The 19,985-nt window shown below is 39.7% G+C and overlaps 1 protein-coding gene across 1 annotated transcript in view; it reads right to left on the bottom strand.

The window, feature by feature from the left end:
* Positions 1-19,985, bottom strand: part of NME7 (NME/NM23 family member 7) — an 88,860-nt gene that overhangs the window by 68,585 nt on the left and 290 nt on the right. Inside the window, exon 2 of the mRNA XM_054270002.1 lies at positions 2,890-2,997. Coding sequence (XP_054125977.1) covers positions 2,890-2,997 — 108 coding nt within the window. The remainder of the gene's footprint in view (positions 1-2,889; positions 2,998-19,985) is intronic.

The following is a 19,985-nucleotide window of genomic DNA, read 5'->3' as shown; positions in this document are numbered from 1 at the left end:
CATCATTCCAGTGATATTATGCTCGATTTGACTGCGTAAGACTCGGTATTAGGGATGGAGAGATGATTGCAACACTTGGCTGAGATGTTCTTACTGCCTAGAGCTGCAAGCTCAAAAGCCTGTCAGGATAATTCAGCTTTATGTATCATCACTCCAAGCACGAAGCCAGACATTATTGTGTACTTTTCTGGGTGGGCTGGCAAAGCACAGAAGTCAGCCTGCTGAACAGTTTCTTCACTGCAAGTAGATATTACAGATGCCTTCCAATTCCTGGGGAAGCGGAAGTCTATGAAAGGAAGAGCTTTGTCCTCCTCAGGCCAAATTTCCCCTTCTGTCTCAACCTGCAGCTGCTGTCCTCCACTGCAATGGTATATCCACTAGAATAGTATTAAAAGAAAAAACATCATTCCCACAAATTTGGGAGGGGAAAAAAATTTAAAAGCAAATTTCCATGTTCTGAAAAGTGTGAATACAGTCCTGTTAGAAAGCTAGAAGAATTGTAATTGTTTTCAGGATAGCCAACACTTTGCAGATTAAAGAATTGTAAGTTATTTTGATACTGCCTTCTGCTGAGGCATGATTCTAAGGAAGAATCCTTTCCTCCTGATATGTCCTTAGCCCCTCATACATGCCCCTACTAAGTGTTCACTTTTTAAGTGCAGTAGGGAATGAAATGACAACATGGTAAAAAAAAATCAAAGAAACCAACTTGAATTTGGCTACTTGTTTCACCAGGACTTTGCCAAGAAGCCTATTAGCCTGTCTCAACCATAAGCAAATTCTTCAATATCTTGACCAAAAATCTGAGTATTTCCTTGGTTATTTCACTAATGGTTGCTAGAAAGGTACCCCAAGGTGCTTTTCTCTTCTCAAAAAGAAAAGGGGATCTACCTGTGTTAAAGGATTCCTCTTTAGAATGGACTTTTAAATAATGTTTAAAAGATCTTTTTATAAACTAAATTATTCCGCTCCTGCCCATGTACATGTAGAGGTAAATTACCCAAACAAAATAGTTCTCTGATAAGAATTTGTCCTTTTTAAAGATTTTTTCTCTCTTTTCAAGAAATCTTTTGTAGGAAGAAACATTAAGGCTTTAAGAATTCCCCACGAGAGTTGTTATCTATGGAAGACTTGGAGAATGGGGCCTCTCTGTCAAGAGATCCAGTTTGACTGAGAGAACTGCTTGCTGTCCTTTGACAAAAATCTATGCTGTCTTCTTACAGTTGCAAAGCAAGCTAGAAACTTCTCTCATTATTCACAATGGCATTCCACTTCACAAACAAGACATGAAGGACAGAAAGAAAAGTTAAGCTCAGGACTTCATACAACACAAGCCTTCAAGAGCTCTGCTCCACCTGCAGAAGAGGTGTGTGACAAGGGAGAGCTGTTGTCAGGGATGGAAAGGAAGGGGATGAAACATCCTCCTCATATGTGGGGGAAAGCTGGTTAATTATCATCACCTCCTTTCTCTCAGGTATGTTAGAGGTAAGAGCAGGTTGTCATCTCCACAGGAAAGAACTAGAAGATGCAGAAGAATAAAGCAGTAAAAATGAAAAAAAAATCAACAAGTTCTGCAGAAATAAAAAATAAACAATCCAGAACATAATTCTAAAAGTAATATTTGTCCACAAACTCATCCCCAAAAGTGATTTTGAGATATTCTTTCTCTAAGGGTGTTCACATACATTTTTGTTCTTCTAATTCCTGTGCTGTTGACATGCAGTCTATGGCTGCGTACACACCACGCTACTTTAACCTAAGAGCACACCAACAAAACACAAAAGTCTGCCAAAACACAGGTACTGCATTAAGAAGCCCAAGAACACCTTGGAAGCTCTTGGTTTTGAGACGTGTAGGTGAAATGAACAATAATTTTGCCAGCCTACACATGGTTTTGTAGGAAGATTATTACAGTTCCTGACTGATCAGCTAAACTGTCTCTGGGAAATAAAAATTAGAAACCTCACATTTTGAAAACTGCACATACAGACATCATACAATGAACTAACTTATTATCAGTGCAAAGTGCATCTTCTCACACAACTGGGTATTATTGCTTCAGTGAGGAGCAGTTTGGGTAAAAAGTCAATTCCTCTAGATTTCTTATTCCGCAGTTGACTTTTATAGCAGGAAAGTTAAAATTTGATAATGAAATTACTAAGTGTGAATATCCAAATCCAGGCTATTCTTAGACTCTTCACTAAGAATTGGAATGGACTAATCCATGCCACCTAAATCATTCCTAAAAGGAAGCGCAAAGCATTGGCTGGCACGAGGATTATCTTTACAGTACATATTATATTTTTATATACATGCCTGCTACTGCAAAATGCTGGTTTTCACTGCTGTCAATAAGCAATGGGATTAGTTGTATGAACAACAAGTCAGAAAGGTTTGTGCAAGCACCACTGATGAAAAAATTTGGATCTCACTGTCTGAAAGGTCCTGCCTCTCATTAAGCCAAATTTACCATTTCCTCTACTTTGGTAAGAATCTCTTACACTTTACTGTTCAGAGACTTCTGGAATTCCTGCTGAAGCTTAGTCTCTGTTTGGAATTAGCGTCAGCTTACTCTTCTCAAGCAGTAGGCCAGAGTTGCTGAGTTTCAATTCTGAAACCCAAGTAGAGATTGAATGAAAACAGATTTGTGAAAATAACCTCTCCACACCAAAGCAAGCTTTAAGAAAGAAAAAAAAAATCATAAATGTGAAAGCTATTCCACACACTTTACTTGCTTTTCTTTTCATTTTAGAAACTGAGCAAGATTTATTTTAAATTCAATGTTCTTACCTGGAAAATTATTAGGTATAGGCAGTGACTTGCCATTTTATGAACTATTTAATTGGATATTACATTTATGACAACAGATTTTTTTTCTTACATCCTTACCATTTCAATCGATGAGTCTTTTGGATAATACAGAAGTTCATAACGCCGAAAGAGTGAAGCATTTGGGTCATACCATTCAGCAATGAAAGCATATCTCTCATCTTGACTCTGGAAAAAAAAAGGGGGCAAAACTAGCTATTACAGAAAGCATACATAGTCTATATGTAAAAATACACAAATAAAAAACTTCATTTCTTAGCAGAAAAGTAAAAAAAAAAAATCCTTTCTAAATGGACTTGCACACTCTGCATATTATCTCCTGTCTACCACAGCTGCTGACATCTTTTCATTTGTTAGCTATCATCTTTTAGATAGGATGAAACTTGGATCATGGCAGTTTTCCAGACAATCTCGTAACATTCCCAGATTTCACCAGTCATGGAGCATGGACTACGGCTGAAGTTGTTGTCAGACTTCCCAACTTAGTCGAAGTATTTGATTTACTTTCTTTACTTAACAAAGATGTGTTCACCTACAATTATATTACAGACTCTTAACACATCTTCTATACATCCTACAAGGAAACACTTTCCTCTTCCTTAACAGTCATATCTAAATTTCTCTTAATGATGAGATAAAAATATTCAAGTTAAGGACAGCATTAGTTTGATTCACTACTTAACTTCCTGAAATTTACATAAAGCATAAATAGCCCAACCTCATTTACAGCTCATTTTCTGCCCCCAAGGACTGCAGATGAGGAAAATGGATTGCAGTAATTCCAGAAGTGTAACTACATGAGTAGCTTCTCTCCATGCCTCATCCACAGAGGACAACAGCCCCCAGCAAAGCAAGAACAAAGGCAAGGCCCAGCACGTGGATGTGCAATTCTCATTCCTCTTAGTGGCACATGTTTGTTAGTTATTGATGCAGTATCAGTTATTTGATATCTAGAACAGTTAGATGGAGCTCTAAATTTTTAACTCCCACATCTCCTCTAAATCTGACTGCTACTTGTAAGGACAAGCACAGTCTTTTCACAGACTTCCACACTTTACACATATCTGTACTCTTCTTATACATTTTAAATATTGAGGAACCCCTGGGAGTTTAACTTTAAAGCCATGTGGGCCTCTTCAATACTTCAGATTTTAGAGAAGGGCTGCATTTCAATTTTTACAAAGACCACTTAATAAGCAAAAAGAGAGTTCCTGTAAGCTTCCATGACTATTCTTAAACACCAGCAGGAAAAGAATGATAATTTTCCAGCATCTTCAGCTTACCACTGACTTAGGACTAAACACTTTTGCAGGCCAAAATGCTAAGACAAGCAGTAGCAGGAAAGAATGAGATAATGAAGAACAAATTCAGAATTTTACAATGTGATGAATACTAGTACCTCTTAGCATCATGGCAAATGCACCACCTTCCTGTCAGCTCTTACAGTACTCCCTACACTGCAAACAAAGTACGACTGTACTGCAGAAACACTTATGCCACGAGGGCCGCACAGTGCCCTGTGAAGGATGCAAAGTTTCCATTTCTCTCTGTAGAAGGCTGTGCAGCACTGGAAACCATATTAGCATCAGCTACTCCAACTTCTGTATTATCTGTACAGCACACACTGCAGCCTTTGACAAGAGTTAAGCTCATCTTTTACGTGCAGCATCCAGCATGAAAACTCCCTAGTGACTTAGCCTGGTTTGTGGCCCTTGCTTGAGCTGGATGCGTTTGTGTCATTACTGCCACTGCCATCATTCTGGAGAAATGCAAATCAGAACAAACTCTGTCTTACGGCAAAACTCACTCCTGATTCTTCTATATAGGCAATAAGGAGTAATTAGGGTTGGCAGACTGATTTCAACTTCAATCTCACACTCACACTACTGGACAACAAGATACTGATCAATTGATTTGGCTGACCATCACCTTGTCAAGAATGGATTTTATAGAGAAGCAGTTCTCAGCCAAAGAGCTTGTCTAAAGAGAAACAGTCCACTTCCATAGAACCATGGAATGGCCTTGTCTTAGTTAAGATGGAGACAATACAAAGCAACACACTCCATTTTCAGAAGGCTTCAAACCTGTTTTTATTATAGCATGCATACTTTTTATACATTCTTACAAAACTCATAAGTTTACACTTTACTCATTGTCACAAAAGACAAACAAAGTGCTTATTGGACTCGGCAGTTTGGCAGTTGCAGGTTTCTCTTTATTTATCCTTTTTTCTTTCTTGGTTTCTATGTCAATGACCTTGGTAGAAAATTCTTTCAGGAGTAGACATGTATCCTCTTATTAAACTTCACTCTGGCTCACAGAAGTCACTGTAAAACCTCTTCCACATGGTCTGGCTTCAAAGGGAGCTTAAAAATCACCCAGTTGCAACCCCCCTGCCATGGCAGGGGCACCTTTCACTACACCAGATTGCTCAAAGCCCCATCCAACGCTGAACACTTCCAGAGATGGGGCATTTCTCAAGTACTACCTCCAGAAAATGACTACTGAATGGATGAAATAAAATAGATGCACCATTTTAATCAGTGCCTCTTCATAACATGAAGACATATAATTGCATTACTACATGCTACTTTTTCATGCTCTAGCATTGCTTTCAACTATATTTTCCAGGTAGCAGTTGCCACAGAAGCTACTGATTTTCATTTAAGTAAAACTTCCAACATTTGTAAATTACTTGTCTCAGGGAAGTAATGTATTTATGTGAACAATCAAAGAAAGCACCATTAGATTTTTTAACTTAGTCACCGGTATCAATCATCAGCACCTTCATGTTTACAGTGAGAAACTGCATTGTGTGCCTTCTGTGGTGACAAACTGCCTCTTTTTTTTTTTTTTTAACACAACCTCGGATTTAAGAATCCAATTTTCATTAAGAATCTGAAGTCTATTTTATAAGATTTTATTCAATGTCTGAGCTATTCATATTTCTTATTCAGCAAGCCCTGCTGGCCACTGAATAGCAGAAATCACCATTCTGTATTATCTTCTTTTGGCATTGTAAGCAAAAGCAAGGTAATAAATGCTATTTATACTCAAGAAAAACTGCAGAGCTAATCCCCAAATGCCCAGAAAATGCTGTCAGTAAGCAGGACAGCTTGAATCCATAACTGTTATGCATCCAGAAAATATGGAGACCTAGTATTTTTCTAAAATTACCAAAACAAAGCCTCTAAAGCTTCTCCTAAGCCATAACTAGAATTTTCTCTGCTGTATGGACATAGAATTATTACAATAAAACAGTATCAGAAAAAAGTTCAAAGCTTATGGGAGACATTCTAACTGGAAACATGTCAATTGTTTTAGAAATTCAACACTGAAAGCAAATTGAAGACCCTGCCAAAAAAGTACCTAAAATACAGCAGGACTCTGATCTTACTATTGCAGATTTGTGCAAGTAGTCTTAAAACAGATAAAAGACAATATGGAATACAGCCATGATATTGTGAGCTTATTTTGGGAAGCCCTTGCCAGGCATTGCTGTCAAAGTGCCACTCCAAGTCATCAAAAATGCCAAACAATTTCAAAATGTAAGTTCTTAAAAGTGAGTACATATTAGGTTTTTAAATGAGAACAGAAACTTTTATTTACTTATTTTATGAAGTAGGATTTTGAAGGCAAAAACCAAACACAAAAAACTGTCCACCTTCCATCACATACTGTAACAATTGCAAAAAATGTTTAAGCCATCATAAACCTGAAATTCTAATTTCTGAACACTTATTTTCAATCAGTACACCACTCAATCAACAGAACTGGTACGGCAAACAACCTTCCTACATACCCCTTCACTAGTGTGTCCTGACTGCAAACTGGGAAGGAGTCTCAAGGATTAGGAAGTACTGTGGGAGGCAAGCTAAGTTTCATTGTTAGCTTCTGTCCATTCTCCTAACAAAGGAAATTCAGAGAAAATAACTCTCCAAAGAAGAGTGATTAGAGAAGAGTGCTGATCTGTCAGGGGGTAACATGTTCAATGCACCACACTGCTTCAGACCGAGAATGAGTCCTGAACGGGGAATATTTCACAGCTCTTGACCAGGGAGCAGTTCATTCCCCCAGGAAATGGGACAGGCAACTTAGCCACCGCTGAAATCACATTCCTTTGAACAGCTCAAGAAATAACAAATCAAGTGAATCTATAAGTACATTATAATTCAGAAAATTCTTGCTTCAAAGAATTAATTTCCATTCATTTCTGTACCATTCCCTCATTAAAATCACACATAGTCTCTGCTCTCATGACTATGCAATTAAACAAGTAATAACTAATGGAGGAGAAATGTATTTTCACAAATGCTCACATTAGTGGAATAACTGCTACCACTAAAAAGCCCAGCAGTGATTATGCACTTTACATTTACATACTGATACTTCCAGAACAGCTATCGTGAGCTCAGGATTTACATCTCCTTTCCACAGTGAACTCTAGAACTGAGATCAGCAATGTCAAGAGTTCACCTACTGTGATGATGGAAAGGTTTTTTCCTCTTCCTTATGTAAGTTGCCCAGGACAACATTTAAATACATTTAAATGCATGTGGGTTTTGCTACCTTTTGCTTTTTGTTTATATTGGCATGTGTAAATAATGCAATAGGATGGCTCTATGGACATGAGAAACATTTACTGAAGTACAGCTGAAATAAAAATCCTAAATTTTGTACTTACTTCTGAAAGTGATGGGGGAAGCAGTTCTAGAAGTTCTAGAACCTAAATCCAAGCATCCATGAAAGAACTGTGCTCCCAGAAAACTCTGCAGAGGGAAACTGTGTGTTTGGAACCAAACTGCCAAGGACATTCAAAACCAAGAAGCAGAATTTCTAACAAGCTTTACAGGACACAATATCTTGTCCTGTAAACCTTCTAGACTTCCAAAAGAAGCAGAATTCCTAACAAGCTGGACAGGACACAATATCTTGTCCTGCAAACCCTCTAGGGCACAATATCTTGTCCTGTAAACCTTCTAGGCTTCTGTCCACAGGAAAACAAAAGCAGATCTTCCAAAGGTTTTCATGAGAAGCAACAGTGGTAAAAGAGCAGCTCAAGGACTAAGGAATTCCCATGGAAAGGTGGAGAAACTTTACCCCTCTGGTTTGTCCTATGAAGAACACAGACCTGGATTTGGTTTTCCAAATGCTTCACCTGACAGCCACACTACTGTACTATTCTGGAGTGACTACTTCTCTCCTCCTCCTCTGATTTTGACTAGAAATTTCATACTAAAGTTTTTCTTACAATCGAGAACACAGGGAATCAGGAGCTGATTTTTTTTCAGCTCAAGGGAACCTCACATGAAACAGTACCAAAGTATTTCTCAAAATTAGAAAGCCCTGAGGTATCTAGAAAGTGCACCTTTACATGCCATTAGCAATCTGGTTTCTATGAGGTTACACAGGCAGTCAGGAACTTCAGCATGCATGACATTATCTGACACAGGCTCAGGGCCCATTGCTCACACATTACAGCTTCAGGAGTCATGCAGAGTATTGCTACATTTTGAGTGCCCACCTTTGTTGTCTGCTGCTCCTTTGGTTTTTCTCAGTGACTGAAATCAGACCAAAGAGAAAAAGAATCAAAGTATTTGAATCATCTCCTAATAAAGCAATAAAAAGACTGCACAAACCTCGGTAAAAGCTGAATCCAATCCATCCTGATATTGTTCTATACTGATATTGTGTTCTATATTTTGTAAAACTCTGCTGTCACAGGGAAAACCTCCAGTAAAGCACAGACCAAGCTGTTTCTAGGAAAATCACTGGGAACAGGATGGACCAGGAGACAGGAACTATTCTCACACCAAACAGAAATAGGGTAACACTCCTAACACACTGGTTAAGACTATCTTTTAACCTAATTAGATTTTTTTTGGTCTGGTGGTCTGAATCTGTGAGAAATACCAAATGCGTATTTCTCCTAATACACCAAAAAAGCTTTCTGGAAAGGCTGCTCTGAAGCTGCCTAAAATTCTTAAAATGAACAATTTTAAGAAAACATTTTTTCACAACCTGTTCCTCCTTCAAACCAGGTTGGTGAACTCTCAAAAATACTTTGGAAGAGCAAGAGTATTTTTATAAAAAATAAGACAGTTTCAAAGCATAAGAATACTAGTTAAAATAAAACATTTCATGTGAAGATATCATGAAGCTCATTGACTCCAACATCCGGTAGTCTGCTTACACATGAACACGTACATACCTTATGTTTTTAGGAAGAAAGAAGACTTTTAAAAAATCACAAAAGTATTAGAGCTTGGCAACCAAAAGAAAAGCTGAAACGGCCAGTGAAGAGGTATCTTGATCTTTCCTCTTTATAGTTTCTACAAAAAACCCACCAACTATCACCATTTGCGCTGGTGCATTCCTTAGACAGATGTTGGCCTTCACAGGGGTGAACTGTGGGACCAGACCAACTGCTTTCACCAAGAACATTATTTTCAGAATTAGGCCCAGAAACTGTTGTTATGAACATATAATCCACTTCCAAAGTCCAGAAGATATTGCTATAAATGTATGATCAACCTCTAAGTCCTGTTATGAATTATTTGAAACTGTTCCTCAAAGCCCATAAATCTCCAACCACTGCTCTCCTAGACCAATCCCCACTTCAGATTTAATGCTACCTCCTAGGCTGAAGAGGGCTTCAGCGCAAATGAAAAGCAGCGACTGACAAACTCCTGCTCCGAGGAGCAAGAGCCAAGAACTTCAGCCAGAGGCAGCCACTGACAGTGTTATACTCCCCCCGCAGGCCAGTGACAAAAGCACCATCGCAGCAGCATCAGCTTTGTCCAGAGCCCCAGAAATACTCTGATTGCTTTAAATGCTGTAAACAGCCTTCCTGCTCTCCCATTTCAACATCTGGCAAGTCCTGCTTTAATTTCAGCTGAATGCTTTTAGGTGCAGGCCCTGCACAATGCCCAACTTCCCACACGGCACCGAGTGGTCACAGATTCAGACCACCAGCCCCAAAAAAATCTAACTTTAATTAGGTTAAAAGACAGTCTTAACCAGTGTGTTAGGAGTGCTACTCCTTGATGGAAGGACATCTCTTAAATGTGACAACCCTCTGCAGACATAAAGCTGAAGAATAAAATTCAATAACACTTAAAACAATTGAAATTTCTAAAAAATCTCTTTAAAAAGTCAAGTACTTCTGCAAGCATGAGAAATAATGAGGCCTGGTTCTCTATATTCATGTTTCTCATCCCTGACTGTTGTGACCAGAGCCTCTCTTCAGCTCAGGTGTTTAATAAAGGCCCATACCCGCCTGGATTCTCTGTTGTCTAACTACAGTTGAGCTCACAGTGAAGTCTAACATTCTGCGGGGCAGAAAGTGCTCTGATTTTCAGCATTTTAGTGCACCTTAAATACAAAAATGAATTCTCATCAGTGCATACTTATTAAGCTATGTTATTAAAGCCATCTTCTGCCTTCACAGTTTATGTAATACAGGATATTTTCCAGGCAAAACTTAAATCCACAACACTGTGTAGATAGAGCACTCAATTAGCTCTGTCTCTTAAACCTCATTTTCCTCCTCCTCTTCTATTCATGTTTCTGACACACAAGTCGGAATAATTTTTAGAACTCCAATTTTGCAGCCCCCTCACTGCTGTTGCACCTCCCACTACTTTCTCAACAGGCTCTTCTTTAGTGAAAAAGTGAAATCAAAAGATCACTTTTCAAAAGGAAAAACATCTGGCAACTGCAATTTCCACGACAATGTCTTGACTACAGACAATTCTCAATCTAAGCCTTGTACTCAAAGGCGCACTGATGAATTTTATAAGCGCATCTCTTTTTATCCTCTCCTTGTAGAAAGCAAAGCCTACCTAGTGAAAATTTCGCTCTACAATTGCATGTCATACTTGAATACTTATTTACAGGATACATGTTATTTTTCTAATTATTGAAAACAGTTTCTCTAAAACACATCAAGGATGCCATACTGCTCCTCACTGCTCTGTCCAGACAGGTTTAGCTTTAGAAGACCAGCTACATCTTGTCTTTAGCAGAACATGTGGCCATTTATTGCACATTTATAAAGCTGCAGATGATAGGATCATATATTATTGCACTTGTAATTACATGATCACAGCTAATTCCTCTCAGAGCAATCAGTAGTGCTCAGCACGTCTGCCTCCACTAACTCCAGCAGAGCCTGACAGTGATTTAAGCAAAAGCAGAGCTGTTCCCTGACTCAGAGCACGATTTGAAACGCAGGTCATCCCACATAATCACATCTGAGCACAAAGTTTAGGTGCTTTGCACTTAGTCAGCCAGTAATGGCAGAACTGATTCTGCCACGGTCAGCCGCTGAATGCTCTGTGTCCACCTTCCCACGGCGAGATTGACGCCTCCAGGTGATGCCAGGAAGTGAAACACTGAGCTACCTGTGCACACCCCATTACAAGATGCATCCAATATTGCACTTTGAGCAAAAACATTGCTGAAAGGCTCAAAATTTGGCCTAACATTAAAGCTGATGTCAATACTCAAAGGTAGTTTCCTTTTACAGAAAACCATTCCTCTGCCAAACCTTTAGCTTTCAAATTCCAGTATTTTGAGAACTAAAGCTTTCCATAGGAACACTGATTTTTTTTGTTTGTTTTGTTCTGGTTTTGGGTTTTTCTTGTGTGTGTTTTATTAGGATTCTGAAGCACCTTTCAGATTTACTCCCCACACATTCTTATTCAGGTATTCCATTAAACTTTCAGCCTCTTGTAGAATCAATCTGGAAATCTTTACACAGAATGGTTAAAAGTGGAGAAAGCTACAAGCAGCTGGGAAGTAGAGCTTTGAAAGGAAACACCTACAAATCCTAAACTAAAGCTGTTAACAGCACTTCAAAGCACTATAATGCCTACAGCATCTTCAGATTATCTCAGCTCATAATAATCTTCTGAAAAGCTTTTCTATCAAGAACTAGTTGGTTGCCTTGGAATCACAGCTAAGGGAGAGCAGGTCCTTCAGCCAGCCAATATCACGAGCAATTAGCACCCAGGAGTCTGTGGGAATGCTCTGAAGACCACACACACTGCCTCCACCTGGAACAGTCAGAGCTTGCCACGGTCTAGTAGCAATTTATGGTCCTATGAAGCTGATAACTGTGCTGACACGTTTCTCATTCATTGCTGTGGGCAGTAACAGTTAGTGTGTTGTCTGCACTGTTGCTTAACCAATGCTGGCTTTACTTTTTCTCAGATGGCATAAAATTCTAAGGTAGTTGGACTAAATCCAGATTTCAGCCCACAGATGCCATGGTCATAATTTATTCTGAAGTCAGACTAATGACAAGTTACATGCAAACAGAAGTTCTCATGATAAAAGCTGTTCAGCAATTTCCCACTAGTAAAGCAAGAAATCAAAATCTTCTGTGGGTGACTGTAATCATATTCCCAAACTCTGCCAATCCTAACAGACTTTTTTTACAGTTTCACTTGATGAATATTTGTTCTACAATTTACAGATTATTTCTCTCCCAAAGCATAGGACTTTTGTTACCAGATTTGCACAACTGAACTATGTTATTCCCCTGAGATGCAAACATCTCTGCTGGATGAAGACAGTGACTGAGATTCCAGTCCCATGCATAGTTGAATAAGATTGCTTAGTTCCACCTACTCAGCTGCCCCCTGCATTAGTGCATTTGATGTTCACGACCTTTTGAAAAAGGAGGCTATTTTCCCCACTTTTGTAAAATGGGAATAATCATCACCATCACTCCTTTCACAGAAACATAGCAAGATTTAATAGCTAAAATATTTGTGCTATTTAGGCATCGTAAATCCCCATTCATTTTGACAAAGCAGAGCAGAGGCAGGTGAGTCAGTTCATCCTGATTTCCTCCTTCCACAGACCCTTCACTGGAGCACAGGAACCAGGCACCTGTGGAAAACGTCAGAAAGGGAAAATGCTGCCCAGCCCACTGCCTCTGCAGCTGCCTCCAGGAAACACTGCTAGTCCAGAATGTCAGCAGCTGCAAGGATTGGATCCAGACCACAGTTCTTCTGCTCCATCCCAGTGATCTGGGAGTCTTCAGACTCAAAAGATCACAGTTCAAAGGGTGTATTGTAAAAGAGACCACGGGACAGGGTGAGGACAGCATTGCTCCTACGTAACCAGAAAACATACAGCATAGTACAGTCCCTACAGTGGGAGAAAGAAAACAAGGAAAGGCTAAAAATAGGAGGAGTATTAAATTTAGTGAGGGATCACACTTAAATGTGCAAGAACAGGTACACAGGCTCAAGCATGCCTACCCACCTCTCTCCACTTCCCATATGTAGCTCTCCTTCCAAGTGTATTGGAGTATTCTGCAGGAAAAGTGCGATTTTTAAAAAAAGATAATTAAGGTAGTTGCAATCACTGGAGGATCCCATGCAAACAAAGATCATGCAACAGGCTCTCAGAAACACATCTCGGGAGAGCACTTCTTTCCAAAGACATGAGCACCCTCTGGTGCCCAAGGACAGGTTGAGCACCTTATTTAAACCTCAAGAATTCACTTCTGAAATGATCAGTTAGAAGCCATTGCTATCGCTTCCTAGCACACCTAGAGCTTAAAAACTAGTAACCTCATAAGAGGAGGTAGAAATGACTAAATGATAAAGCACAGATCCCAACAGCCAGGGTGATGAAGTCCTTTCACATGGGAAAACAGACACATGGGCAGGTGGCCTTCCTCAATGCCTGGCCTTCCTCAAGGCCCACCCTCCCAATGCCAATCCCGCACCCTCCCTAAATTCTCAATACCACAGTTCTTAAGTGAGTATCAGAGCTGCCCATTCCAGGACAACTCATAAAGGCACCTCACAGAATTTATCTCATAACTCTAAGGCACAGAATGTGAGAAAAAAAGGACAAACTTCTACCTCAGATGTGCTCATCTGATCTGAGATACGCTCATTATAGATGAAAATACTAATTGCTAAGCTGTCATTCTTAGTATTAAACTGTGACAGCATGCTCCAAAGCCCTGCCATACATAATTTACTCCCCTTGTGCTGTTTTTTCTTTGCATTTTCCTGACTGGGAGAGAATATGGGGTTCCACCCACACAACACTACTGAGTGACCTTGGTGTGTTGCTCAGGCAGCAGAGCCTCTGGTTTCCATCTGTATAAGGACACAAGGGAACACAAAATAGTTTGGATGCATTAGGCAAAGCACAGTGCTCACTGTCAGGAAATAGTACTTTTGGTGATTTTTTCTTGCAGCTACAATTATAGTTAAAAGTCAGTGTTTATGGAAAAGCCCTCTTCACACTTAGAGCAATAGGTAATAACTGGTTGTAGTTATTACCTACAACCATTGTTTCTCACCAGCCACTTCATGACTAACAGAGTATCCCACCCAGATATACTAGATCACCATAGGATTCTAGAAACTGACACTAAAATGGGCAACTGAACGGCCAAAACCACTTTTTGAAGGGTCACTACTCCTTTGGCTCAAAGGAAACAGACACTATTAAACCTAAAAGGCTCAGTTATTAGTGCTTAGCCTCTGGCCACCAAGGCATTCATGGTCTGGAGAACAGGACACGTGAGGAGGCTGGGAGAACTGAGCCCACTCAGATTAGAGAAGGCTGAGGGTGACCTTACTGCTGTCTGCAACTGCCCAAGTGAAATACACCAAAAAGATGGATCTAGACTTTTCCTGAAGGTGCACAGTGAGAGCAAGAGAAAAGCAAAAGACACACAGGGAAACATACAATATTCCAGTCATACACTAGAAAAACAAAGAATTACCAAGTGAGTGATCAAGCACTGGCACTGGATGCCCAGATGTGTGCAATCTCCATCTTGGGAGATGTTCAGGACTTGCCAGGACACAGCCTGGAACAGCCTGGTCTGGTTAGACCTGTTTTGAGCAGGTTTGAGGTCCCTTCCATCCTAAATGATGACTCTATGGTTGTAATTATAGCTTGGTGTCTCTTTGCCCAAAGGTAATGCTCATCCTTCCAAGCTGCTCCTGATCTAACACAGACTAGCTGGCTTCCTGTATTAAGAACAATTTAGATGTACTTTCAAAAAGTGCTGAGCTCTGATGGTTAACTGTAAATTTTACCCACATCTGCCTGGAACATCTCTATAAATAACTACTGCCTCTGTCACAAAATTCTATTATTTTTTACTGCTAACTGAAAGTTTGTACTTTTCTTTATTCCTGGCACTGGTTCACTGAGTAATTCCTGAACTTCTTGAGTTTCTAGCAATATATATATTTTTAAAAAACCCAACATACCATTAGGACCGACATGTCAGTTATTAAGATCTGTACCCACAACCCAAAGGATCTGGACAGACAACTCTGGGTGACAAAGGGAGATCAGTATCAAAGTTATCATAAGACAATGTTAGGTAACTTTGACTATCACAATGTCACCTGTTTGAGCCACCCCATCAGAAGAGCCATCAATTAATCTAAAATTACATTTGGAGAGGTGGTAATTTCTGCAAACCAAAGCCAAGACTTGGCTACAGTAAGAGGTAATTTATCCCATGGATTCTAAACCTCTCAAATTTGTATTTGTAGGGTGGTATTTTATAAAGTACATAATGTCATAAAGATGTCAACATCAAACCCAAAGTGAGCTCTTGGAACAAAGGAAAGTTGTGGGGGTTTTCAAACAGTTTTGACAGTTTTCAAACTTGCTTGACAGAGTGCCAAAGAATCGGTTACTTTATCAGCTACATCTTATGCAATGCACACAGCCTACGTGCTGAAGAACCAAATTTCCACTGTTTGCAATCACCATTCAAGACAAAACTATGACACTCTCCTGATGCTCACAGGAAGACTCACCGTGAAATAAGAAGTTAGAGACTACCTGATAGCATTCTGCTTATTTTCTCCTTATGCTGCATACAAATTTTTTTCCCTGTGATGAAATATTGCAAATGAGAGTTGGACAGTAAGTACAGAGAATTGTCTTTGTGGTTGGTTCTGCCTTGCAAATTTTCAACGGACAGGATCAGGCCACTGTGCAGCTGAGGAAAATTCAATGTAATCACCAGCTGTCACTTGAGTGAAACTGAGTTTTGTTTGAAGACCAAAGAAGCAAAATTTCTTAAGCATTGGGAAAGTGTCTTTTGCAGAGATATTGCACGTTTCCTGGAAGAGTTTAAAATACCTTTTTTTTTTTTTTTAATGGCAGCTGTTTTGCAACAGGAAGCAAGCAATTTGAAAATTACAAAAAGTCGTTTTATAAACTTGCATTTGTTCAGGAAAGTCTATTAGCAGGGAAGAGTTTAGTCTGTTTATATGAACAGTTCTGAATGTCAGATCTTCATCAAAATTATTCCATTTTACCAGATCATCCAGTATGGTTGAGATCACTGGGTCCCAAGAGAAACTCCTGTAAACCAACACAGCCCCATGAGCTGTTCTGCCTTTATAAAGTCTTCAGCTGAAAATCTGAACACGCCATGAAAACCCAGGCCTCACTATTGTCAAGTTCTAGAAATTCCTGATTCATTTCCTAAGACCCATTTCTAAAAAAAGAAGTATTTTCCAGTGATGAATCAAAGCACTTTAAAAAATTCTCATTTTTCTTCCCTGTCTTGTCTAAAGTGTGATGATTTCCATGCTGATGTTCTCCAAGCTGTGGGTTTTACTAATGAACTGATGATAATAATAATTACAGCAAACATATAACACACAAGGTGTCAAATTTTCTGTTGAAGTGGGCTGAACTGCTCATCCCTTGATACATATAAGTCTTTTGTCAAAATTACAAGACTGCAAGCTCTGGAAACCAGGAAAGTAAATTTCATATATATTTTCCCTTAACTCTGCAAAAAGAACTAAGGTAGTTGGACACTTAAATTCCACTAATTCTGTCTTTCTACATCCACAAGGTCAAAACCAGAAATTAGTCAAGTCACCTGGCTTTTAAGTGCCTTGATGTCTTTATGCACAAGAAGGAAATCATTTGTCTGTCCTGTTGTTCAAAGAGTCTTTGCAATGCAGAATGCAGCTGTCAGAATGCAGGGGTAACAATAACTGTTTCAAAGGGCGGAAGAAAAGGAAGTCCTCTAAATTGCGCCTAGGCGCAGAATTTCCACTGCAATCAGGCTCTGCATCTGCAGTGAACAGAGCCCATTGTTCTCTGGAAAACACTGCACTTCCATATCTGAAACACTTTCAAGTGTCAGAGTGCACCAAACTCACGAAACAAGAGAAACTAACGTTATTAAGGTCATGGACAAATACATCTCTGTATGTGATTGTATGAAAGGTACCATCACAGAACAGCAGAGCACTGCAGCAGCCAAGAGGGAGAGCACATCTTGGGTGGAGAAAAGCAGGTTTCCCTTTGGGCATTTACTGCTCCCTGTCCACAGCAGCCAGGTCTCACAATTAGAAACCAGACACCAGAATGCACCAGAACTGATCTGAAATGCTGCCATTTGATGACAAGGAAAGCTGGTCTCCACTGATTAGCAGGCTGTAAAGCCAAAGTGCTGTTTCACTAATAACTGCAGGATATTTCAGAACATTTGTCCCTTTCCCTCAGCTTCTGCCACAACAGCAGTATGCCTGCCCAGTTTTACAATGCACACAACCACTTTCAGAGCACCGCTTGCACGTGAGTGGAGTACAGGGGGTGACACAAATACAGTCCAAACTGATTCCACTAAAAGTTACTACCTTTTTCTTTCTGTGGCCATGAGATGACTTGTAAAAGGTTTTATTTGAGTAGGCATATACATTAAAACTTACTGAAGTTACATGATTAAGTGGAAGCAACATAGTACTAAAGGTTGGTCAAGCTTCCTAACCCAAAATCCATTACTTTCAGAATCTAATTAAAATGCTGAGGCTAAAGTCCAGCTTATAGGTCAGTATTAGAATCCCCCAGAAGACATCTTTTATATTCTGATTTTGTTCCTGAGAAAAGATGTTCTGAACAGCTTTAAGATGGGTCAGGTGCATAAAGTCATGGCATCCAACAGTCACATAACTCAGCCCTTTCCCAGGATCCTGTGTCCACATGAGCAGCACTCATTCCCAAACATCTGTTCTGCCATCACCTCCCAGCTGCCAAATTATTCTTAATGCATTTTAGGGAACTGCCACAATGCAGGGTATATGAGTGGAAAAATTAGTGGGTTTTGAAGTATGACAGAAACCAACAGGACTCTGTAACACTTCAAAGCCAGAGAAGAAAGGTCCCACACTTCAAGGGCACAGGAGAAGGGCAAGAGAGGCAGTGTTTGGGGAGATAATGGAACCAGTTATTACATAGCTGGTTATTGAAGATCTAAGACAACAATAACATAATAAAAATTTGTCAAGAACAAATCTTTTCCTGACACAGCGAGCAAGGGAGAAGCCACAGTTGTGACAAAAAGGCAACTGATAAGGCTTTTAATCTGACACCTGAGAATCTGATAAGCTGAATAAGGCATTGTGGGCTAAACTAAAGAGCAGTTACATCTATCATATGAAGATGTAATTAGGAATACTTCCCTGGCCAACTGGGAGTCAGATGGTGCTCCACAATGATCTGCCATGCACCTGCTTTATTGCATATTTTTCTTACTACTCTGAAAATGAAACTGAGAAAGCACACTTCCAGAATCTGGGCTGACAACTAAGGTGTGGGAAAGATTGCAAGCATCTTAGAAGTATAAATCAGCATGATAATATGAAAATTCTATAGAAACAAATGCAAAGTATTACAATAAAAATTCAAATATGAGGGGAGAAATTGGCCAGATCACAGGAAATCTGATATATTTTAGGTTGTAGTGAGAGTGCAAAACAGTTCAGGAAAAAAACAAATATGTTAACTTTGACAATATGAAGATGTGAGACACAAGAAACAAATATTTTGCTCTGTTCAGCAGCAGTGGAACACAATGTAGCTGGGAAGAAACCTGCAGGTTAAACACCACACTCAGAGAAAATGCAGGCAGAGTGGAAAATGACTACATTTTAAAACCACAGTTACCAGAAGAAAACTATTAAGAGAACAGAATTTGTTTACGGAAGAAAAATGTGAAATGAGGAAAGGGCAAAGTTAAAATCTTCAAGTACTTCTACAAATAAAAGACAAAATGGAATATCTTTAACCACAAAGAACAGAACAAATAATCACTGGTATCATTTCCAGCACAGAATATAACAGGAAAAAACTCAGCAACCTATAAAAATCATCATGCAATGAAATTATGACAATTGATCATGCAGTTCCTATCACTGAAGGCTTTTCACAAGAAATTAAACAAATATGCCATGAAACATTTTGTTAGAGGTTGCTATAAGATTTCGAACTGCCTAATGAAGTTAAGTTGGTGTCACCTCAGAAATAAAAATAGGTTAGAAACACGTCAAACTCAGTGACAATCAATGTAAACAAAGCAAATGCTTTACCTAAGGTACAACTCACATAGCAGGACTTCTGCCGACTGAATAAATTTAACGTGGGAATTGAAAATTACAGTTTTACCTGGATTAAACAGAACACTTGTAACCCCTTTATCTGAAAACAAACAGTGGCATTTCTATGTAAGTGGCAAATAGTGATCTTTAGTTAATGCTCCAAAAGCAAGGTGCAAAATAAGCTGCTGGAGGGGCTGGGGAAAATCTGAGGAGCCGAGGACAGGTGTGTAAGGACGGACCCACCCACAGGCGCATGTCCCTGGCTACTGCATGTGTCGTGCATATGAGTTTGAGTACAAAATGCAGCTCAAAACTGTTGATTTTTTAATCAGCTCTATAACACTGGGGTTGCATACCATCTTGGGCAACGGGGACCCAGTTGAGTTTCATTATAACCACAGAATATGCTATGATGAAAGGGAACCACAAGGACCGTCGAGTGGAACTCAGGCCCTGCACGTGGCAGCCTCCAGACTCACTCCCTATGTGTGAGAGCATTGTCCAAACACTTCTCGAACTCTGACCAATTCCCTGGGGAGCCTGTTCCAGTGCCCAACCACCCTCCTCGAGATTAAATGCAAACTGTCTTTTTCTTATTACTGCCCCTGCAATGGCATCCTGTCGTCTGCCCTGCATTACTACACAGCAGATCCAGTCAAGAATAAAGACTGTGGCACCTGAAACGTATTGTCTCTTCCAAATGCACCACTGCCTTCCCGCCCGCCCGGCCTCCCGAGCTCCTGGCACAGT

This window comes from Melozone crissalis, unplaced genomic scaffold, assembly GCF_028551555.1.
Source record: "Melozone crissalis strain CALT ecotype California unplaced genomic scaffold, PUWL_Pcris_2 ptg000008l_1, whole genome shotgun sequence".
NCBI classification, from domain to species: Eukaryota; Metazoa; Chordata; class Aves; order Passeriformes; family Passerellidae; genus Melozone; species Melozone crissalis.
The sequence above is the reverse complement of the archived record's forward strand: the minus strand, read 5'-3'. Positions and strand labels throughout refer to the sequence as shown.